The 26,000-nt window shown below is 32.5% G+C and overlaps 1 protein-coding gene across 2 annotated transcripts in view; it reads left to right on the forward strand.

Annotated features, from left to right (window-relative positions):
- The window catches only part of LOC145286065 (delphilin-like), a 207,777-nt gene that overhangs the window by 111,416 nt on the left and 70,361 nt on the right, over positions 1 to 26,000 (forward strand). For both annotated transcript variants that reach the window (XR_013869095.1, XM_080134738.1), the window contains exons 13-15: positions 5,689 to 5,796; positions 8,417 to 8,457; positions 10,157 to 11,027. Coding sequence is in view for 1 of the 2 variants with exons in the window: in XM_080134738.1 (XP_079990864.1) it covers positions 5,689 to 5,796; positions 8,417 to 8,457; positions 10,157 to 11,027 (1,020 nt within the window). In the remaining variant the exon portion in view is untranslated. The remainder of the gene's footprint in view (positions 1 to 5,688; positions 5,797 to 8,416; positions 8,458 to 10,156; positions 11,028 to 26,000) is intronic.

Consider the following 26,000-nt stretch of genomic DNA (forward strand, 5'->3'; position numbering starts at 1 on the left):
TTCGGCAGACTCGTAACTCTCGATACCTTTATTTTGTCCTTTAGTCCTCACATTCCATGAACGATGTTTCTGACAAAGGAGAAAGAATTGTTGAGTATGAAATATCATCATTAGCAAATTTTTGACCTTAAGGGGGTATGTTTTTAGCACCTTGCATAAGTTGCTCCATGTCTTGTCTGGAACGATTGTCATTAAAAATGTATTGATTTTTTTTGTGGAAGTATTGATTAAGCTTTAAAAAAAAAAACAAGTTGAGGTGCAGTATAGTTAACAGGAATTGGATGAAAATAAATTATAACAATAAACTTTTATTAAATTTAATCTTCTATTAATTTGCATAGTTTTCAGGTTTGAAATTTTTTAAGGCGTTTTTTTTTTTTAGATTTTGCATTGTTTCTTTTAGAGTCTTGTAAATCTAACGGATTTAACATGGCACCAGATTTTACTTGGTGTGAAGGATTGATGCCGTATGTTTAACAACCCAAAAAATCAAGAACTAAACGAAAATACAATTAGTCTATAAAGAACGGTTGAAAATTTAATTTTTAATCGATTGGTGAGAGTTATTATAGGTGTATTTTTGTGTAGTTTTCAATTTTGGAGTTGTTAAAAATACAACATCGAGACTTCACATCAAGTAAGATTTAGTATATAATGTAATCCAAACTATACTATTACAGTAGAATCTAGAGGTACGGTGGCCCTAGGATACGGTCTTTTTCAAGTTACGATGTGGAATACGATGCTTAGGCCCCTGGTTACGGTATTTGCCCCGACTTACGATGTTATTTATAATATTTGATAATATACGGTACTGTATTTGTTGGAATTTTTTTGTACCAATAATGGTGCATCCCCCCCCCTCGTTTACATTTATTATTTTTTATCTATTTCTTGTATTCGATATTTTGTATTTTGTATCTTTTTTGATTCTTAGTTTCGTACATTTTGGGTTTGTACGAAAATCCCTTTAATTTGGAGAAAAGGGAAATGCTAGCTCCATGATGACGTCACGAGCCCAGCGCAAAATTCGCCCTCTTTTGAAATTCCGCCGACGTGGAGATTGGACATTCGTTTCATTGCCCGGTGCTGAAAATGGAATTTTGACAAGCCTTCTTCAAACCCGGCAAGAATACCCCGGGTATGTGATGAGGCATACTTCTGAAAACTCTACGGGGGCTATGGTTTTGCACGTAATTTGAAGGAGTGTAATTATTTTAAGAAAAGACCTTATTTTACATGACAAGGAATTTTGGAACCTTCTACAAAGAAGAAAACCCAGCAAGAATACCCCGGATATGCGACGCAGCCATACTTCTGAAATCCATCTGTGTGTCTACGGTTTGCATGCAAATGGAGGAGAGAAAATTCTAAAAGGACTTTAAACGAAAAAAAAAAAGAAAAAGGCACGTGCCTGACTGGCTTTCAATTTGTGAGTACGCTCCTAAAATTTACTACATATGAGAGTGTGATTAGAAACTACCATTTTGAATCTTATTATTGTATTCGTTCATGGATACGACATCTTCATTATGAGAACCAGTGTTATTTTTTTCATTATATGTTACCTTGGCGTTTTTTTAATTTAATGCCCACAAAGGGAAAAATTTGCAACTAATTTTATTGTGAATAAAATCTCTTCTTCATTTCAAAGCAAGACCTTTATATTTTATTCTTTACCCCACCCCCTCTTTTATTTCATGCTGTCATTTTTTTTTTCAGGTTAGTTACTTTAGCGTCGAATTTATCCGGAAGCAAGATAAATTTCCGACATTTTGCAAATTTCTCCCCTTTATATAAAACTAGTTTGGAAAATTTCTGCTTTCATTTAAATGCATTTTGCAAAGTTTTTTCCCCTATTAAATACATTTAGCAAATTTTTGTCCCTTATTTGGGACACTTTGAAAATTAAGTGTACCTTTTTCTAATCGAGATACACTTTAATTCCTTTCTTTCAAGTTAGGATTGAATTTAACCTCTTTAAATTTCTGTTACCTCCGCTACCTGACACTATCAACTTGTCTCTTAGATTCGTTTGACTACTGTGAATTTCTTCCGTTATTTAAAGGCATTTTCCAAATTTATTTTCCCTTATTTAGAAGCATTTTGTAAGTTTACTGCTTTTATCTGAAGGCATTTTGTAAATTCATGTCCTTTATTTCAAGGCACTTTTCAAATTAAATATATCTTTCCTATGTCGAGACCCGTTTTATTCTGATTCTGTCAATGCGTTACTTAACTAGGGTTAAATACACTCCTATCACTGGCCCACTTGTTGACTCTTTCTGTAACCTCCCTGCACCCCACATCTGTATTTAGAGCCGGCCCATATAGATATTTCAGCTACTGAATTCCCTTCCCACTTAACTTGTAACTTAGTGCGTCTGTTAATGCACTCCTTAAATTATTCGACGACTACTATGTCCTGAGTTTAGAAAACATGTAATGTAATTTTGTATGTTTCGAATATTCAACATTTTTCGCCTCACTAAAAATTCCTGAATTTAACATAGTATGTCTGTACAGGGACTGGAATGTTATATTTAGTTTATTCCTGAATTTAGCATTTTTATGTACGTCTAATGTCTTTATTCATAACTGTCTAATATATTTTATGTACGTGTAGCGTATAATTTTTCATATATATTTTTCTTAATAAAAAGAGATTGAGAAATATGTATATGCTTTCCATTTTCTACTTTTTAAAATTGAATTTGTAACTTTTGTAACCCTCTTTCGAAATATAATTTACATTTTACTTGCTTTAGTTGAATTTCCACGGGTATTGCGATTTACATAGGGAGAAATTGTAGCATTTTCTGTCCCTAGTCAGCGAATAAGAAATCCTACTAGACTGAGGTAATTTTATTTTGCGTCCTAATCCAGCGTGTTCGATATTTTTTGGTAGCTGGATTTTCCCCACTTTAAGAAACGACTTTTATCTAACTATACCCATTTGCTTTGCAGACTGTGTTATTCTAAGAATTTGTGAAAAAACAAGTTCTCCTTTTCTTTGCCTTAGCCCGTATTTGCATTTGGTTATTTGGATTCATTCGAAGATACACATGTGACATAAGTGGTATGTACCCTCCCCCGACGTAGTTGTATATTTAACCTCTCTTCCCACTTTTTTCCTAGGTTACATTTCAGTGAGGATATTGCGGTAAAAGTGTTAAACGTTATTCATTTTCCAGTCAATTAACTTCCATATAGAAGTTTGCATTTTAAATCCACTTAATTTTAATTTTGAGTCATAGGGACCCTTTTAATTTGTAATTGAGGATTGTATCCCTTGATATTTTCACGGCTCAATATGCTGTATTGATCTTGTTTTGTTTGTGCTATGAAGAAGGAATTTTATACAAATACTTTTCTAACCTTTGTGTGTGCATTTTTTTTGTGTATAATATTTGAACGCTTATTTTTTGCATTTGTTTGAATTTATTCCATATTTAAAAAAAAAAAAAAAAAAAAACACTGCACGATGTTGGTCACTCGTTCTTCCAGATTCCTTGTAAGGAAACAAAAGTTTTATTTGGGGAAGATTATCATTGTCTTAGATTTATTGCGGTTGCAGGGGGAATTACCTAAGCCTTATTTTATGACAATAAAGGCCGATGTCGATGAATGGTTGTCATCGGTAGATAATATAACAGAATTGTTGGGTGATCGTTCCTTGTGTGAGGACGTGGACTGTTTGCTAGTAGAGGCGGATGCTATTAATGTTGTAGTGTTCTCGTCCCAGGTTCGATTCATTCTTTCGAGGTTGGCAAATGGTGTTGAGTGTGATTCCTTGTGTAACCCTGTGATATTCGAAACCCCTAAGGAGATGCTTGGCGAGTTACCAACTACTAAGCCCGAACGTCCAGACTCTGAAAACTGTTTGCTGAGTGCTGGCAAGTTTGCCTTGGAAAATGTTGCATCACGGTCTGAAAGCAGTGTTGCAAGTGCCACTTCAGAGGATCTGTGTAGTCAGGCGCTGAAGTTTGATTTTTCTGGCGGGAAGTTTGCCAGTAATATTTTAAAGAAAAATGTATTGGGAGTGAGATTCCCAGGAATCATGAATGATACCACTCATGTCTACGACTTGTTAAGTGTGGGCATGAATATTGTGAAATTTATGGAGGGATTTCCATGAGATGTTGGAATTGTTTTGCCCTCTAACCATGTGAGTTCGAAAAGTCGCATGTGTAGTTATTTACCGCAACTTTATCAGAATAATGAGGAACGTAGTCATGACGGTGAGATATTACTCAGGTCATGTAGTTCTGACAATGGTCAGTGGTTAAAGGACAGGAGTCTATCCTGTGTGAAAGTGCAATGTTAGCACTGGGAGAGAAATTCTCCATCAAGGATATAGGGCAGAAAGCACTATATCCACCTGTGAACGTGTAAAAACCAAGAGGAGAATGGTTTTGGAAGAGTTACGTGAACTCAAGATGGATTGGGGCGTCCCGATTCAGGTTGAGTGTAACTCGATAATTTACCTCCCCTTTTCAGCAGGGAGCAGTGTAATATATATTTGTCCTACCATCTTTTTTTGAGAAGGGTAGTTCTATGGTCATTATGCCATCCTCCCAGTGATTACCTTTTTTGGAGGGGAGAGGGTGGTGGAGTATCTGTTCTGCTGTTATAAACCCATGCTCCCATGCATTACTCCCTCCAGTGTAGTATATGTTCTTTCATTATATGCACTAGCAAAACTATGCCACCAGATGGAGTATATTATTACTAGTAATAATAATATTTATCAAGTATTCTTTTTTTTCTTTATGAAAATATTAAATAAATAATTGTTTATTAAATGACAATTGTGTTAATTCACTACATGAAATATTTTCAGTGTTATGTAAATTTTATTTTTAAGGTATGTTTTAGCTTTCGTTTTTAATCTTCCATCCATATAGTATTATGGCCATAGGTTAATGTAGTGAAAAGAATACTATGGGTGTGGATATCAATTTGGAACAGTATATTCTTAGTTAAACGTTATACATTAATAATCCAGGTGACGAGAGTACTTTCTCTTGCCTTTCTCTGACTCAGTCAGTCACTTCTGGATATAACACAAGATCAGAAAGTGGAATAAATAAACCAGCGCCCCTAAAGGAGGAGCACTCTGGTCATACAAAAATGTCTGACCAGCCCCATTAGCATTCCTTGGTAAGGACGCCTCAAAAAACAAGCGATAACTTGCTCCCACCCTCTGAAAGCTGGACCTTCTAGAGCTACCCAGAACATTTGCCTCGGTTCAACAGCAAAATGGCTCAACTTCTGTCGGATTGACTGTCACAGTCAGCACCTTGATTAGCATGTCACTCATTTGTCGCTTTCTACACTCTCTCTAAGTTGATAGCCGTATTTATTAGATGTGAACGAGTTCATTCGTAAGCAGCATATAGTTAAAAATATTTTTATTGATAACATTGTTGGTGGTTTATTTGCATATAAAAAATGATTAAAAAATGTTTTTGTCATAATTTAGACAACTTCAGTTGAGAGAGTAGGAGTACGAGAGTGTACTTACCTGAAAAACATACATTTTCATTAAGTTTCCTAATAAAATAACACCCGCTTCAAGTTGCATGCTACTTAATTAATAAATGCTAAAAAAAAATAATTAAAATGGGATAATTTCATATTCTTTTTTTTAAATTATTTATTCATTTTTTTTTTTTTTTTTTGTAGCAAAATTTCACCAAGGAGTTACGAGTAAAAGATCAAGTCACGTTTATTTGCCACCAAGTTCGGAATCCAACTGGGAAGGAAATGATTCGGAGGAGGAATTTAAACTTTGTAAGTCACAATGAAATCTCAAAATTACAATCAATCTGCTATGTAATACGCAAACATAAACTTCAAAACTATGACATCAAACAGCTCTGAGTCAATCATTGTTAAATTTAAACTGTTCAATTTATCTATACTCTATAAATTTTTTTTTTGTGTGTGTGTATTGATATTCATATTAAAAACCCTTTTTAATATTGGTATTTATTTGCTTCCCCATGAAAGCAAAATGGGACACAAGGTCATTTTTAATGTGGGGGAAAACCAGCTCCCCAAAAGAAGGGCAAAAGGGGCACTCTGGTAAGGACCAAAAATAATAATTGTCTCAGTATAGAGGGTTTCCCCTCCATTGACCAAGGACAAATTAACTTAAGTGTAGAACCAGAACAGAAACTACCCTTTGATCTTGGCCCAAAGGCCAAGAAAGAAAAAAGGCAAACCTGTTTTCTATTTATTTAAAAAGAAAATACAACGTTGTTATATATGGCTCGTGAAATTGCATTCATCTGCAAAAGATCTAGCTAATTTGCATATTCTGTTAAACATTCATTTTAATTAATACTCTATGAGTTTTTCGGTTTTCTTATAGGATGATCATCTTTAGTTAACTATTACATATAATTATATTCATGCCGATATTCTACATGATTTATACTTGCATAATATTTGCATAAAAGGTTATAGTAAACACAAACTGCTTTCTATATATATTTATGTATGCGTATATATATTTATTTTAAAAAGTTTGCCTACTAAACTCCTCTGTCAGTTTTTCGTCTATAGGCATGAAACAATATATAGGGTATTTGAATTATATATATAGGGATATGGAATTAAAAATTAGTAACAAAATACAGTACAGTATCTAATACACATGTATATAATCAAATAACATTATAACATTATAAATAACACTGTAAGGCGAGGAAAATACCATAACCAGGGGCCGGAAAAACATTATATTCCACATTGTAACCAATTTTATGCCCATATTGAATTGTGACTTGAAGAAGTTCAGCTTATTTACAGTTAGAATTGAAACATGCCTGATTATGTGCAACTAAAAATGTTTATATAAATATAAAATCTTATACCAAATAAATAAATAGATATGCACTCAAGTCAATCCCCAAATATCAGAAATCATGAGAGAAAGAAAAGTAATGTGTATAGAAATACCTTCCTATCTAACATGCCTACACAAACAATAAAAACCAATAAAAAACATCTTTTAAATAATATAGCAATTGAATAAAACAAATTAAAAAAAAACAGTTTTTAAAATTTTCCTCTTGAATAATCAATAACAAAAGGCAGCTCTTTACGAGGCAGGAATTTCTGTTATAGAGAAACACAAAAAAAAAAAGTGGACACCTTTTATCTTGAACGGTTTGTATTTTTCATTCCGTTTTTTCTCTGTGAGTCTTAACCTAGTGAATTTTGCAGAAGAATTAATCTGCCGCTATACGCCGGTTCTTACTCTCCTCAATATATATATATATATATATATATATATATATATATATATATATATATATATATATATATATATATATATATACACGCGCGCAAGGAGCATAACCACACACCTCGACCACATAAGATTGAATTATCACCAAATGTCACCATAGTCTATTGAGACTATTTGAAACTCTGAAAACAAATATAAACTTCCTTCGCTTCTTGATATCTACAAAAGTTATATTACATTTTTGATTTAGTTTTGTTTGTTTCGGTTTGTTTTTTCCTTTCTTCTCCTCTTAATTCATTTTGACATTCTGCAAACATGATTTTGCATTCTATTACCCATGCATTCTATGCAATTTCATAAAATGCTAAAACCAGTAAATTTTTAGCTCTGCTATTTATATATTTAGTTAATTCCTTTCTTTCCTCTGAAGAGAAGACTTTCTCATCCTTTGAAACTCCGCAGAATAAGGATATATTGAGCGTCTTTATTTATTGGAAGTATTCTGTCGAAAAATAAGTTGTACATGTAAATTTTGGTTTACAGTCTTTTACAGTCTTCATTTATGCTTCTTGTATTAAGCTCCACATCCTACGGTCGTCGTATCGAGCTTTTTTTTTTATTTGGTTGGGATAAATATAAGCATTGATACTTATATTGAACTGAAGTCTACATTTGCCCTTGTCTAGTAAATTTCACCTATTCGCTGCATGATTGAAATATATATATGTGTGTGCATGTGTGTGTGTGTGTGTTAGATTAACGAATGCGAATTATATATATAATAAAGTAAATATTGCTTTTTTAAAAAGTATACACATGTTTTAAAAAACAAATACTCTTATATATAAAAATGAAAAATCTACAAAGCGAATACCGAGACTCAAGTATGTGCCTAAAAATAAGAATCACTGTTAGCCAGAATCAATTTAACGTCTTGTCTCCTGGGAATCTAATATTGCCGACATATTCATCCTCCTCAAAAATATAAAACAACCTTAACAGCAATAAATTAACATTATTATTTATTATAGATACAATTATTTTATTATTAATACAAATAACATAATTTAATTTTAAAATTTAAATAATAAGTTTTACTTTAGATAATAATTGACTTAAAATTAAATTTAATCCTGACAATATAATTTTTTTCAGTGGAAGCAGCTGTTGATTTTGTTCATATTTCTGATGATTCGGTAAGTATAAGAGTCCTGGATAATTTACATATTTAACTCATATCTTATGCTAGCTAACTTATCAGCTATTGCACACGTTGCAAGAGGCGATGTTGGCGATCGGTATTACAACTAAAAAAGGGATGTATAGACATATATCCAGCAATGTTGCTTTTGATGCAGCTGCTGTTGTTAGGCATCACTCCTTCATTTTGAAAGAAGCAGATAATTATCTTTTTCTGATATCTTTTGAATTAGGATTCTTTCTAGAAAGACATTGAGTACTTATGGGAAAGACTATGTGCAAGTTGTCAACATTCGTAAGTGAAAGCGATTCTGTGGAATGAACTGGGTTGGAACTTGGTACACTTAGGTTGTTAGCCCATGTTATTAACCACTTAACCACCAATATTTCTCTGATACATCTGCTCAACTGAAGAACAAGTTTAAAATGTTGATGATGATTGAGGTATGATTAATTCGTTGGTTAGACACGAGCTGCTATAATTGCTGTCACAATAGTAATTGTGATAACAATTATTGTTGGCATGTTGTAGATGGAGGGAATGAACGTACTGCTTCTAATTGTGATGATGGTAGTGAAAATGGCGTTCATCCAGCAAGGTTTTCAACGGAAAAGTCTACTGCTTGATTGCCTAATGGTAACTCTGGGTGTAAACCCTGTTAAAATTCACCCTTTTATATTGTTTTGAAGTTGCTTCTGATATGTCTGTGATGATATGAGCAAAAAAGAAAGAAATTGTTTTGGTTTCTGCCACACAGATTAAGGTGTTCAAAGATTCACCATCCGGTTTTGCTAGAAGTGCTGAACTGTGTATGGGAGCCAGCATGAAACTAAAACAAAACTAAAACATTTGAATATTTATATTATATGGAATACATGTGGCAGGACTCGCTTTTGTAAAACATCTTCTCAATTCGACAATTAAAACGATTTTTATTATTTGTTATTGTATCTTTTTTTGGGGTATATCTCCCATTTTAAACATCTCAATTCAAACATTAAAAATAATTATAATTATTTTGCGAGTAGATATCTTGTTTTAACTATCTTTATGATCTAACCATTAAAATGATTTTAAACGGTCTTGCGGTAAAGCAACCAATGAAGTTTAAACGAGGTTAATGCAAGAGTGCTCAGTACCGAAGTATGGCAAGATATACATTTTATTTGTTTTACATAAACATTAATATGTCGCTACATATTTATAAGCATGTTTCGGTCAGTTAGCTATAAGGATCTAGAGACCTCTTTAGGGGATATTGCGTATACAAAAGTTTAGTCTGTGAGATTACGTAATGCTCATGAATGCATATGTGCAGCAACATATTAATGCTTATATAAAACAAACAAATATATATATATATATATATATACATATATATATATATATATATATATATATATATATATATAATTATAATAAGAATGTTGCATTGATGCCTATATATATTGCTCTATAATACAGAATGATGAATTGTTAGGTTTTCTAGTTCATATACATTATATTTGCATGAATTAGTTACATATAATAGTTAACATTGATTATAAATTATATTATTAATGACCATTTCATTTATTACTAGATTTGAATTTTGAATTTTATACAATTTCATAATTAATATAAATCAGTTGAAATAAAAACATGAAATATCAATTTGAATCTAAACTTTCATTTTCTTTGTCCTTTTATTTCAGCTTCCGTCAAATTTGTCCTCTGAAGACGATCTTCCTTCCATCAATAGCGTACGTAATCCTCATATGGTTCCTGATTTTTATGGCAATACCATGCCAGTATTATCTTCTTCTAGTCTTTCAAAATCGCCAAAACTCTTTTCTCCACATAACTTTACAGAATCAAAATTACAGCCGAGAAAAAGAGGTGAATCTGCAAGCCACATTTCCGCTAATGGTAGCCATAATCAGATGACCAGTAACCGTCTCATGCCAGAAAAACCCAAACGCAAGACTATGGCAACCAATAAACAGATTCACAAAGACAAGAATTCTATTGAAGCTATACAACCCTCAAATGGGTCAGGACATTTTGCTTCTAATCAAAAAGCTCCCAGCCTACCCAATGTGTTCTTGATGCCTCCAGCAAATGACGATTTCGAAACAAGATCTTTACATTTACCCAAACAACAAAGGAGTTCTAAGCCTGGAAAAAGCAAGGAATCAAAAGACCCATATTATAATTATCCTAAACGGTTACCTTCTTCTGCCAAAAGACATGGCCCTTTGGAAGGTAACTATGATAAAAATAATGATGATGGTGATGATGATGATAGTCACAGTAAAGTCCCTGACCGCAGAATGGATTTACAAAATAAAGAACAAAATCAATCTAAGATAGGAAAAAACTCACCAGCTCATAATTCACATAATATGACATCTGTATTTACGTATGGAAATGCTAAAAATGGTATTCCTGAATCAACCACTTTTGGAAACATCAAAAGGCGCCATGCATCATCAAATGGTAGAATTACACCTAATGTTGTTGAGGATCACAGAAAAGAAACCAATAATCAAAATCACGAAGTCACCAACATTTCTGGCACTCAAGGTTAGTGTTTAAAAATTTATCTCTCATTAAATTTTGGGGGATTAAGCATTTTTTGCACTGATAATGTCACGTAAACTTTTACAATTTGAAAATTTTGCTTTTTTTTTAGCAACAATCACTTTTTTTCTTTTTGCTGCATAAGAATGTTGCATTGATGCCTATAAATCACTTTTATCCAAATACATCCTTATCACCTGCTTTTATTTATTTTGTTTTTTAAATGCTTTCATAATTAAAAAATTAAAAAAAACAAAAACAATTCCACCTGCAATTTTTGCTTTTTCTGCTTTGTGTGTGCAGGGAAGAGGAGGGGGTTTCAAAAATCTTTCTTTTTTTGTTTCTAGTTTCAATCTTAACTTAAAAGTTAACCGTTCAAACAAAAACGATTAAAATATGCAACATCAGTAGAAGAAAATGCCGAATACAGCAAAAATGCTGTTTTTATTTTGCAACAATAACTGAAAACATTTCTCTTATTTTCCAGGAACAAGATTTTGATGCTTTGCAATGATAGGCTACAGATACTTTGTGGCGATCCTCACATTTACACGGACATTTCTAAAAATACTCAAATCAGCTGAAGCGATGGTTTTTAACTCATAAGCACATCAGAGTTTTGAAGCTCAGTTATTTAATTCTGTATTACTTAACCATATCTACAAAGACATTTTGATCCGACAGTGTCATGTCATCCATGAAAACATATAAATAAAATTTAAATAAATTTGATATATAAAATAAATAAAACATATTTGAAAGGTTTTAAACTTTGCAAGTGATATGAACAAAAAAGTAATTTTTTCTTTATTTTTTTCCTCATTTGGTGATTTTCTTCTTTTTTCTTTGCACATTCAAAAATTTCTCCATCTTGTTTTTCATAAATCAAAGAATGACCTATATATATATATATATATATATATATATATATATATATATATATATATCTTTTTAGGGATACAAAATTTAATAATAGCTATGTATAGCTCGAATTTATTAATCATGATGAATTTAAAAATAAAAAGTGAAAAAAGCTAGTTGACCGGTTAAGAACTTCGCTCAACAGAGCTAAAATCGAGGTTAAAAACAATTAAGAAAAAAATGTATATAAGATGGAAATATGGTGGAGGACAAGGGGGGAAAACAGAGAAGGAATCAGATAAAAGCTACATTAAGTCCTAAAAGATGTTCGCTTTATTTTGAAAGAGAAAGTTTCAAGGACTTAATATAGATAGTTTCTACAATTTCCAGATGAAAGAAAGAGTGTGACATGTTCAAAACGGAGAACAAGTTGCGATTGAAGTTCAAACATTGTTATTTATTAACTGCTCAGATGGCTGAACCATAGATATTATGCAAAACATCTGATGGTGCATAATTTGCAAAACATCTGATGGTACATAATTTGCATATCGAATTTTGGATGAGGCGTATTGTTTGATAAGGGAATCCAAAGTTTGTGATGTCTGCCCAACGTAATGCATTCTACAACTAAATTTAAATAAATAAACAATAGAATTATTGTGTTGGTAGAGGCATCTTTTCAAATAGAATACAGTAAATGTACACAAAATAACAATGTTGAACAGTCAGTGAAATTTGTTTGGCAAATCGATCACTAATATTACCTAGCCAAGGTAAGCAGAGGTAAACAGGGCATCTATCTACTGACGTTTCTGTACTTTTATAATTGGAAACTTTATTTTTATAGTAAATTTTACCATATCCGAAGGATAACCATTGTTAAAATGGACAAAAATAGCACATTTAAAGACATAGAATCTTTTCTGATTTTTTTGTTTCTCTGTCTCAGATAAAATTTTTAGGCTATTTCTTTTTTATTGTTAAGATTTTTTTTGTTTTTTTTTAAATATTGTTTTTATTTACTTGCCTTCCCACGAGGGCAGAGCTAGACACAAAGTCGGTTATTAATGTAGGGAAATCTAGCTCCCCCAAAAGGGGCACTCTGGATAGGAATAAAAGTTAAAATTGCCTCAGTCTGGAAGGATATTATTTCTACATTGAATCTGAACGAAAATTGTATTTTTGGCACTTATGCATTATACGGACGGCGCCATTGTTAGGGGCGATAACTCCAATTTCTTCTTGGAATAGTTACAAAACACCCCCTCCCATGTTAAATAATTGGTTTCTAAATGATAACGTTTAAAAAGAGTATCACGCTTAAACTTTACATTTACCAAAGAAGTCATTGAATTGTTTTCTCATGTAAATTTGTTCTTGGTTACACAACACACAAAATAAAAAAAAATACTTGAAAACCAAAAGTTATTATATAAAAAATGTATAAAGTATAATTGTAAAAACATTTATTGAAAAAAATTAAAGCAACATTACTTGGCTAGGAGCAAAGTGTAGTATCTGATACTACACATTCTCTTTTCTGTCCTCAGTCAGTGGAGGAGAAATCTTCTAGACTGAGGCAATTTTTATTTTTGTTTCTTTCCCTACATTAACAAAACCGACCTTGTGTCCAACTCTGCCCTCACGGGGAGGCAAGTAAATAAGAACATTGGATTTTTTTTTTCAAACAATTTTTAAACATTTTTTGAATTGAAGCATCATTGGATTTTTTAAAACAATTTAACAGAAAAAAAGTCGCCATAAGAGAAAATAGAATTTTGATAAAATTTGTTTGAATTAAAGTAAAACTATAACAAAATATAGTTTTAATTATTGTCACTGTTGTAGATTGAAAGGTTGCACCCCCTATCGGTCATTCATTGAAACCCCACAAAACAAAATGGCCTCGCCCGTGTAATGCATAAGTGTCTCACTGTTGAATTAGGTGGAAAAGTTGCATCCCCTATCGGTCGTTCAATGAAACCCAACAAAATAAAATAGCCCCATCCGTATAATGCATAAGTGCCCTATATTTTGATACAATAAATGTTTTTACAATTTTATTTTGATAAAATAATTGTTATTTGGTGCTTTTGCATTAAACGACCTAAGCTATTTGTTAAATAGTATTTACAAGTTAAATTCAAATTTTATGATATCATTTTTATTAAATTTTTAGGGGAAAGTACAGAATAGTTACAAAACACCTTCCCCTCCCCATGTTAAATAATAGGTTCTAAATATTAACGTTATTATTTCAGCGCAGGTCGTCAAATACAAAAATATATGTTATTTTTGTCGCATTTTGCTCGTAAACACCAATTTCCCAAATTTCTTTTATTTATTAATAATTAACTGTCTTCCTATCTCATCATTTTTCGTAATTTTTGGGTACGTTAGTATTTTCGCCATGACAATTTCATAGGTACCATTTGTTTTACATGAAATTCAATATTTCGTTCGCTCGAATAATATAGAAACACCAATTGCCTGTTCACTGCAAAAAGTATGGCTTCTTTTTTTAATTTGGCCTTTTTTCTTAAACATTTGGCCTTGAAAAATAATCATAGTTTGACAACTGTTCATCTATGCCCATGTCATACATAAGTGCCAAACTCGCTATAATTTACTCTTTTTAAGTTATCATTTTTATTATTAATCTGGCAAATTATTCATTTTTCTTACTTGTCATAAACCTTGATTTTAGCTCTGTTGACCGAGGTTCGAAACCGGTCAACTTTTTAGCTTTTTAAAATAAATCATAGAAAAATACACTTATGTGGTTTATTCCAAAGATTAATTATTGGCATTTATAATTTATAATTTAAATATAATTTCAGGCATATGGTCTATGTATATAGAGTCCCGATTTTCACAAACTCTTAAATTAGGTTGTCTTCCAAGTAGTATATTGTGTCTATCATGTATATTGCTTTATCAGTGTAGATACGGGATGTTACATATTCCCAATGAAAATAATTTAATGGGATTAAATTGCACGAAGGAGGTGACCAGTTGACAGGTCTATTTCTTGAAATTACTCGTTCATTAAATGTTTCTCTCAATAAATTCATTATATTACGCGCTGTTTGTGTCACGCAGCTCGGTCCTGGTGAAACCACATGATGAATTGCTAAAGCAAGTTTAACTGAAAATAACCGATAGTTGCCAAATCTGCATTTAGAGAAAATAGAGTTATCAATTTAAAAATTTTAAATCTAAAAAAACACCAATACACTGTGTATCAAATTATTAATGAGTTTATATTTTTTTTAATATTTAAGGAACGAGTGCATAAAAATCCATGAAACTTTGAGAAAGTGCTTACAATAATATGCAGCTACTCCAGTCAGAAAATAAAAGTATTTAAAGCAGTATTAGCGAAACTATGGCAGAAGACAGGAATATCTGTTGATTTCAGTGTGTCAAGTTATTAACGAGGTTGAAAAAAAAAACACAATATACCCATAACTTGTTTATTGAAATCATTTTCAAACATTAAATGAACTAGGAAAAATCCTTAGAGCACAATAACTACATACCAATTTCTTCGTTGACATAATTAGTAGGGAATATGCGGTTCTTTTTTTATGAATGACTTGTAAAAGATTTTGGTCCATAGAATTAGTCAAATTTGTGTTTTCGTCAACAGTTATTCCTTGCGATACCTCTTGGAGAGCATTCCAAACAACTTGCAGTACCTCTTGGAGAGCTCCCACAACTTATTTTTGCTCTTAAATTGGCGTTTACTTGCATAGAGACATCGCTTCTAAAGGTTCTCAATTGGGTTTAAATCTGATGAATTCGCAGGTCACACCATCTTCCGTAACCCAGAGAACTCCAGTTGTTGCAAACATTCTTTGCTTTTGTTTGCTCCATGCGAGGGAGCATTATCCTGCATAAAAATAATGGTTCTTCTGAACGTTAACTTTTGCTTCTTCAGCTATGATTCAAAGTGCTCTTTCAGAAAAGCTATATAAGCATTTGACGTCACTTTTATGCCTTCTGAGACTCTCCATGGGCCAATTAAAGTACCTCCAATAATCCCAACCCAAATCATTATCCCACCACCACCACCACCACCTTGTTGGCGTCTTAAACGTTGATGATGATGTCGTCCATCTAGGACCCATCTCTTGCTCCAGCCATCTGGGCCGTCAAGAGTGATACGCACTTCATCCTTGAACAAAACTTTGGAAAAGTCTGTTTTCATGTTGTCCTCTGCCCATTTCGATCGGTTTTGTATGTGATGTTGCTTTAATAGAGGCTTTTTCACAGGCTTAACAGATTGTGCCACTTCTTTCAGAAGGCGGCATCGAGCATTTTTGAGACATTCTTCAATCCAGCTTTGTCAAAGACTTCTCGACTTGTCTGGACAGGGTTTTTAACAACTTCAAGTTTAATTTGGAGTAAAGAACGGCGTGAAACAACTCTAGATTTTCCTTTATCAGCTCTCTTACGTACCTTTGTAGGTTCCTAAACAAAGTTTTTCACAGTTTGATGGTACCTTCCTATCATTTTCGATATTTCGATGGTAGTTTTACCTTTTGCTAGCTATTCTGTAATAGTACACTTTTCAGAACTAAGCAAACCATGTTTACAACCCATTTTATTGATGAAACAAACTGCCTTGTTAATAATTTGACACACCTCAAATACTGTGCAATTACGATGCAAGTTGTTTACATTGCGCGGAACAGTGCGAAAATTTCACAGTACATGCAGCTCAGCATTGCCAACATTTCCGAAGCTTTTGATACGAAACTACAGGTAAGTTTCTGAAACTGGTAAAAAAATGTTATCTCGTTAATAATTTGACATGGAGTGTATATATATATATATATATATATATATATATATATATATATATATATATATACAGTCCTGGTCCAAATCATAAGACCACTTAAGAAAGTAAGTGTTTACACATATTATCGAATTTTTAATCAAACAAATGGTTGAAACCATTGCCAAAAGGGAAAATATGATGGAAAAAAATGAAATCTGCTTCATTCGAAATCTTAACCCTGATCTAATAATTATTTTTTAAAAAACAAACATTTTCACCTGGTCAAAATGATAAGACCACTGATGATTTATCTAACAAAAAGGCACTTTTAAATTGCTAAAAAGGGTCTCAGTATTTAGTATAGCCTCCATTATTACGAATTACTTCAAAAATTCTCTTTGCCATGCTTGCAACTAAGTTTTTTATCAGTTGCGAAGGAATTTTATCCCATGTACTGAAAACTGAATCAGAAAGTTCCTTTATCGAATTATACTGGGCTCCATCATTGAACACTTATTTTGCCATCCATCCCCAAAGATTTTCAATGGTATTGAGGTCCGGAGAACATGCTGGATGATCTAACAATTCTATATTATTTGAAGAAAAGTATTCTCGTGCTTGTTGAGAAGTGTGTATCGCAGCATTGTCTTGCTGGTAAATCCAATTTCTTCCACACAGACATGGACCTTCAGTCCTGATAGAAGCATTTTCAAGCATTGAAATGTACGTTGAAATGATTAAATTGCATGAAGTAGGTGACCAGTTGACAGGTCTATTTCTGATGTTTGCCGGCCTTTCACTACTTGCAACTTTAGGGTCCCAGCTGACGAGAAAGCACCCCAGATCATTAAAGACCCTCCTCCACTATGCCGAGTTGAAAAAGTCTCTTTGGGCAAATTTTTATCATGCCAATGGTGTTGAAATCCATCGGGACCATCTAGATTAAACTTTTTCTCATCGGAGAAAATTACATTTTCCCACTTCTCTTCATCCCAAATCTGGTATTTGGCGGCATATTTAAGTCGGTTAGTTTTGTGCTGTTCAAGAAGACGTGGTTTCTACAGTCGCTTTAAATGATTGAAACCCTTCATTTTCAAATGCCTTCTGATGGTTTTAGGACTACATTATGCTTCTGTTTGGCTTTTCAATCGACTTGAGCTCATACTGGAGTTTTTTTTTAAACTTCTTCTGATACGGCGATCCAGTGATGGGGTTATTTTTTTTTGGTTGACCTGGACTCTTTTTGTGTCCATATTGATCTGGATTTCTTAAAAAATTTGTGATGACCGCTTTGCTACAATTCACTTCGTTTGCAATGGATCTATGGGAGAGTCCACCCCTATTAAGCTCAAAGATCCTTCCTCTCTCAAACTCTGATAATGGTTTCCTTTTTGCCATTTATAATTTAGTAAGATGTTTTTTATCCACTAACAAGTTGCTTTTAGTAACATAGAAAGCTTTTCGTATTCATTTTTTCAAAACTAGCCGATTTTATTAAAGTGGTCTTATCATTTTGACCAAGTGAAAATGTTTGTTTTTTAAAAAATAATTATTAGATCAGAGTTAAGGTTTCGAATGAAGCAGACTTCATCTTTTTCTATCATATTTTCCCTTTTGGCAATGGTTTCAACCATTTGTTTGATTAAAAATTTGATATGTGTAAACGCTTACTTTCTTAAGTGGTCTTATGATTTGGACCAGGACTATATATATATATATATATATATATATATATATATATATATATATATATATATATATATCATTCAACCACGGTAGTGGTTGAATATATGCTTAAGTCCGAAATTGAATGAATCGAGACACATTCAAACCCTCACCACTAATTCCGTTCGCAACCAAATTTCAAACAGGTTATATAGTTGGATAGAACACCTCATTAGCTACATTTTGAAAAAAAAATTTCGAAAATTGGTTCAGTAGAAAAAAAGTTACAACAAAATATGTTGGTTCACAAACAGGAGAGTAAGTACATAAGTGACTAACGCTTTTTTTTATTTTGCATAACTTTTTTTGTATATAAATATTTTTTACTGCGATTTTGCCAATATGACATGTTAGCATAACGGTTAGAGTACCGGGAGTTGGTGGAAAGATTTTAGGTTCAATCCCGTGTATCGTTTTTTTTTATAATTAAAAAACCGAACTTTTTTTTTAATAACTAATTTTTTTTAACTCTCCTTATGATTTTATAGCAAAAAATGGTGAATTTATCGATTAAAAATATTAGTGAATTCTATGATATACATATTCTTTGAATGAACTCAAATTTTTCGTTATCACATTTGATGAAAAATGTAGTCCCATTTTAGCAATGCATCTGACCAATGATGCTTTTGAACCCGCGACCAGCACTGCGATGTCATCAGCAGCAGCCTGGGCATAAATATTCCTATTTTTAAACTCCTTTAAAAGAGGATTCAGCATACAGTTCCATAGTAAAGGTGATAAAATCCCATTTTGGGGGTTTCATTTAACTACTTCCCTTTTAACAGTTGCCCTCAGTAGTTCTACTTGAACTGTTCTGTGCCTCACCATATACTCAATCCATCGGATGAGTACTGGTGGCACATTGAGTTCTCGTAGCGACTTGAACATACTACTGAAGGATATGTTGTCAAAAGCTCCAATGATATCTAAAAAGACACCGAGTGGCATCTTCTTTTTTGTTAGTTTACGCTCTATACAGATCACGAATTCATGAACCGCAGTCTCGGTAGAGACCCTGGATCGGAACTACTGGGATTGAATGATAAATATTGCATAAATGTGTGTTTGAGAGCTAATTTTTTTTGACAATCATTAATAAGTATTATAAATTTATATATTAATACAATAGCAATGCCTGAAAAAATCATGGATTATATGGAAAAATGCGCGCATGAAAAGTAATATTCTTAAGATTTTATTAAACCTGGAAAAGTAAAGGATAAGAAATTCAACCTGGAAAAGTAAAGAACAAGATATTCTAGTAAAGTAAAAAATAAGAATTTTTTAGACTTAAAATATTGCAGCTAAAATTAAAATTTCAATATTGATAAATATTTTATTTATTATTTGCATATGTTGTTGTTTATTGTTGAGTTAGAAAGAATTAAATCCTAATTATGATATAATAAAATTATTAATTTTTATGTAAATTATAAAATTATTAATTCCATCTACTAACTAACTAACTAATGAATTAATTTTATTCAAACAATTTTCACTACATAAATATATGCAAATAATAGGGGGGAAATAAGTTCAATCCAGCGACTGACACCCTTTCTAACTCAACAATAAACAACAACATATGCAAATAATAAATAAAATATTTATCAATATTCAAATTTTATTTTTAGCTGCAATAAAAGTCTAAAAAAATTCTTATTTTTTACTTTACTAGAATATCTTGTTCTTTACTTTTCCAGGTTGAATTTCTTGTCCTTTACTTTTCTAGGGTTAATAAAATCTTAAGAATATTACTTTTCATGCGCACATTTTTCCATATCATATATATATATTTCATCAAACGAAAATGGAATAAATATATATATATATATATATATATTCCATTTTCGTTTGATGAAAACCGGTTTTCTTTCTTTGTTGCAGACCAACTAATAGCTGGCCAGTTGTGTACAAATCCCAAGAGTGATAGGAGCCTTCTATCATATCTGAAAGTTACACAATGTTCAACAAGCAAGATCGAAGATGTGCCGCTGTACAACTCATGCTCTCTACTGATCCAAGTTATGACAACAGGACCATTGTCAGCACACTCAGCATGCATTGCTGGATTGCCACAAATAACAGGGACGTGCACAGGGTGATGAAAACATAGTTTCTGGTAATATTTATGGTCTTTGGTGTGATTTTAAGTGAGGGCCACATCATGTCACTGCACATCTTCGAAGTCGGCTCTACTACATAATCAAGTTAATAGAATTGATTTTTTTTCCATAAATTTTTTTAAAGTTTGTAGAATCTAGAAATAATTGTCAGAGAGAAATAGCCACAGCCAAGAGAAGGCATTTCTAAGTCACCAGAAAACGCACCGAGTTAAAAATTTGAATTCATGATTTCTAGAAAATTTATAACAATGTAGTAAATAACAGACAGTCAACAATTCACCCATTATCCAACAACATTGAGATTGTTTGCACAACAACTGAAAAGGCAAATCTACTTGTCCAACGTTTTGCCTCCAACTCCATTGTAGACTCAGCAGGCTATTCTCTCCCAAATTTCCCTTTGCGGATAGTATCTGAAAATCACTTCTTCCCTTTTTTGTGATGCCATAAAAAACGTAGACATAAATCGAAGGCATGTGGGCCTGATCTTATCCCTGCTATACTGCTAAAAAATGCTGAGGTTGTTACAGTTCTCTTAAAGCTCTTCAACAAATGCCTTAACGAATCTTGCTTTCCAGATTGCTGAAAAATTGCTTCTGTTGTACCAGTTTACAAGAATTCTGGTAAAAGAACTAACCTACTCAATTATTGCCCCATTTACCTCCTCCCTCTCTTCACCAAAATCTTTGACTCCTTAATCAATCAAGCACTAGTCGGCTACTTATAGACAATAAACTTTTATCCGAGTGACTATGGATTTAGGCAAGTCCTTTCTACTGCAGATATCCTAACTGTAATCTCTGAACGTATATACCAAGCATTGGGTAAGGTAGGAGAAGCTAAGCTAATAGCCTTAAACATATCTGAGGCATTTGAAAGGGTTTGGCATGATGGTCTTCTCAGGAAAATCAGACAATATGGTATTGCTGGACATATACTTAACATAATGAAATTCTTCTTAGATAAGAGAAAACTTCAGGTTATCCTTAATCGTCGTAAATCAAAACAACATGATATAAATGCAGGTGTGCCCTGAGGGTCAATCCTTGGACCTTTATTATTTCTGATATTCATAAATGACTTCCCTGATGAAATTTTCTCTGAGATTGGGATATTTGTTGATGACATCACGCTTTATAACAGACATGAGGGTAAAACTAATGAACACAAATCTAAGGAAATTGCTAAAACTCTAATGAAAGACCTTTAGTCTGTAGTGAAATGGGGTTGTAACTGATTGGTTCAATGCTGCCAAGACTAAGCTTATTTCCTTTAATAATTACAAGAAACCTTCTCAAGCACTGATTGCCATGGCTAATAATACACTGCCTGAAAGTACTTCCTTCAAACTCCTAGGGTTAACATTCACAGACAACATGAATTGGAACAAATACATTAAGGCAATTGCCGAGGCTGCTGCAAGGAAGGTGGGCTCTCTCTACCATGTGTAAAGGCTACTCACGCCTGAGAGTATCCTGTATTATCTCTACAAGGTCACTATTCGCTCATGCATGAAGTATTCTTGCTACTAGTCTCGCGCTCGTAGACAGGGTTAAAAAAAATTGCCAACCTAATAGGTCCTGCACTATCAACTGAACTCCAACCTCTGTCTCATTGCCGAAACGTAGCAACCTTGTGCATGTTTTTACAAGTATTTCAATGGCAAGTACTCTGAAGAACTCAAAGCACTCGACAACAATATTCTTGACAACAATATCCTCGACAACAATATCCTTGACAACAATATCCTCAACAACAATACCCCCGACAACAATATCCTCGACAACAATATCCTCAACAACAATACCCTCGACAACAATATCCTTGACAACAATATCCTCAACAACAATACCCTCGACAACAATATCCTTGACAACAATATCCTTGACAACAATATCCTTGACAACAATACCCTCAACAACAATACCCTCGACAACAATATCCTTGACAACAATATCCTCAACAACAATACCCTCAACAACAATATCCTTGACAACAATATCCTTGACAACAATACCCTCAACAACAATATCCTCAACAACAATACCCTCGACAACAATATCCTTGACAACAATATCCTTGACAACAATACCCTCAACAACAATACCCTCGACAACAATACCCTCAACAACAATACCCTCAACAACAATACCCTCGACAACAATATCCTTGACAACAATATCCTCAACAACAATACCCTCGACAACAATATCCTTGACAACAATATCCTTGACAACAATACCCTCAACAACAATACCCTCGACAACAATATCCTCGACAACAATATCCTCGACAAACCCAACAAGCAGCAAAATCTCACCCTTACACTGTAGAGATTCCTAGATGCCATAAAGACTGTTACTCGAATAGCTTTTTCCCTCAAACTGCTGCCCTTTGAAATTCGCTCCCGGGCCCCTGCTTCCCTGACTATACTGACATGCAGAAATACAAGTATAATGTAAACAAACATCTGCCCAACTCCATAAATAGTATCCTTGCAAATCTGTTGCTAAATTGGAGCCCCTCACGGCTTAGCGGCTCTGTGTCTTGTTTAGGGTGAAATAACAGTAATATATATATATATATATATATATATATATATATATATATATATATATATATATATATATATATTATTTGTTTGAAATTTATAACTCATACATTTTACAGTCAAACTCTATCCTCAGAATTTTGTACATTTTTTTCTTTGTTTATTTTCACAATATTGCATTGTGATTGGTTTTCAAACGTATCTTATACATATTTTATTTTATTCAAATTAAATCAACGCTTATATCATGGAACTCAACCCCGATGTTAACCTCACGTAGCTAACACACTGTTCTGGCATTTCAAAATATAACTGGTGAGAGACAACATGTGGACCTTTACTAACTGATTTTTCTTTCTCCTACTTAACAACATGGTAAAAAAGAAAAAGAAGAAGTAGAAAAAAGAAAGAAAAAATGTCCAAAATTCTGAGTATGGAGTTTGACTACAAAATATATAAATTATAAATCTCAAAGAAATAAAATATTTGTTTATTTTTGTAATATTGCATTGCGTTTTGCCTTACAAACGTATCTTATATATTTATTGTATTTTATTTTATTCAAATTAAAGCAACACTTTTATCACAGAATTCATACCCCTGGCATATATATATATATATATATATATATATATATATATATATATATATATATATATATATATATATATATATGGGGAAATATGTTTGTTTAATTATATTTCACCTTTTATTTTTACCAGTTCTTTAATTTATGAAGCTCAATTGTTACTACAGAGCATATATAAATAAATGACAACAGTCTATATTCCAGATTTTAAGATGTTGACCATTTGTTTAAGTACGCTGAGGTGCACAATTCTTGACAGCATATATATATATATATATATATATATATATATATATATATATATATATATATATATATAGGATGGAACAATAAAGTTGTCACCTTAAACAAAATAACACTACAGATTTATTTTAAAACTTTTATTGAAAATATCACTTCAGGTAACTTGATTATGTAGTAGAGCTAACATCTATTCAAAATAGCCACAGTCAGCCTCAATCACTGCCTCTATATTGGTCCAGAACTGGGAGCATACCTTTCTGCGAACGCCAGCGGAAGCTCGACGAATACTCAGCGGATGGTGATGATCACGCTGGCTTTGGTATTGTGGGAGGTCATGTTGGTGATGCTTTCGACGTATGACCAAACAAAGTAGTCAAGCAAACTTAGGTTGGGGATGGAGGGGGGCAGTGAGAGAAGAGTACAAAGTCGTAGTACTTCTTCTGAAGCCAAGTCTCTTTGGACTTGTGGGACGGCACTGAGTCCTGCTACCACACCCAGAGTCTGCCAGCAGCCACCAGATTGCATCAATGGATTACTACATTTTTCAGCACATCCATGTACACCTTGGTGTTAACTTTGAAGATGTGAGTTGACATGATGTGGCCCTCACTTGAAAACACACCAAAGATCCTAACCATGGCTGGAAACCTTGTTTTCATCACTCTGGGCACGTTTCTGTTATTGATGGCAATCCACCAATGCATTTTGAGAGTACTGGCAATGGTCCTGTTGCCATAACTCAGATAAGTAGAGAGCATGAGTTGTACAGCGGCACATCTCCAATCTCGCTTGTTGAACTGTGTCACTTTCAGACATGATATAAGGCTCCTATCACTTTTAGGATTTGTATGTAACTGGCTAACTCGTAGATAATCTGTAACAAAAAAAAGAAAACTGGTTTTCATCAAATGGAAATGGAATTATGTCGTCTTTTCTAGTGCAACAATTTTATTATTCAACCCTATATATATATATATATATATATATATATATATATATATATATATATATATAATAACCGAAGCTATAACTATAATTACTTCCCCTCAAAATAACAATATAATAAATTCTAAAAACGAACTGATCTCTTTCTGTAAACATAAGTTCAAATTTAATTATGGTAATTTTGAAATTACATAGTTATTACTTTAACCTTTCAGATAGATATATAATTCTCCTTTAACTTTATCGTTTTTTCTACATACTTTCTTAATACTTTATAACTTTATAATTCTTTATTTTACTTCTTTATTTCTTCTTTGTTTAGCCGGTTTTTATCTGCAATTTCCGTCTTAGTCTTTTAATATCCCTATCTACCCACACATCTATATCCTGCATGTATATTTACTTATATTTTACTATATGCATTTACTTACATACTTACTTGCTTTATCTTGAATTTGCAGATACCGGCCATCCTCTCCCCTTAAATTTTTTTTATTTTTTTATTTTTATATTTTATTATTTATTTATTTACTAATTTATTTATTTATTATCTATTTTTTATTTTTTATTTATTTATTAATTTATTTTTTTTCCCCACTTAGTGTCTTTTAACAACTCTTGCTGATATTTTCTTAAGTAATAACCTGTACATTTCAGTTGACCTATTTTATTGCCCTATATATTTTTTTGCTCTATATTTTCTTTGCGCCTTTTAACATCCTTTTTGTCTGGGTCATTTTGACATTTGTTTTTCTATCTTATATTTAATTCTATCACCATTTAATTTTTATTTTCTTCCTCTTTTTCTTCCCTGATCTTTCTTACTATGTCTCGGCAGTCGTGTGAAAAGCATATCTTATTTTTCTTTTATTAATATTATTGGAATTTTCCCCCTTTTCCCTTGTACATATTTGTGAATTATTCCATGGATTTCGGCCTTTTGGATTATTTTAGACCATCTTCCAATTACGTGATTTCCTTGGAAACTCAATTAACTTTCTTGGAGTTATATTTTTGGATTTTACCGTCATTGGATTATTTACCTTTCACCAGACTATCCATTAACGTGTAATCACCTTTTTCTTCACCATATTCCTTCTGTTCCACTTTTTGTTATCAAGTAAGATCTTTGACTTACTTG

This window comes from Euprymna scolopes, chromosome 10 (assembly GCF_053919585.1).
Source record: "Euprymna scolopes isolate OS-2025 chromosome 10, ASM5391958v1, whole genome shotgun sequence".
Taxonomy (NCBI): domain Eukaryota; kingdom Metazoa; phylum Mollusca; class Cephalopoda; order Sepiida; family Sepiolidae; genus Euprymna; species Euprymna scolopes.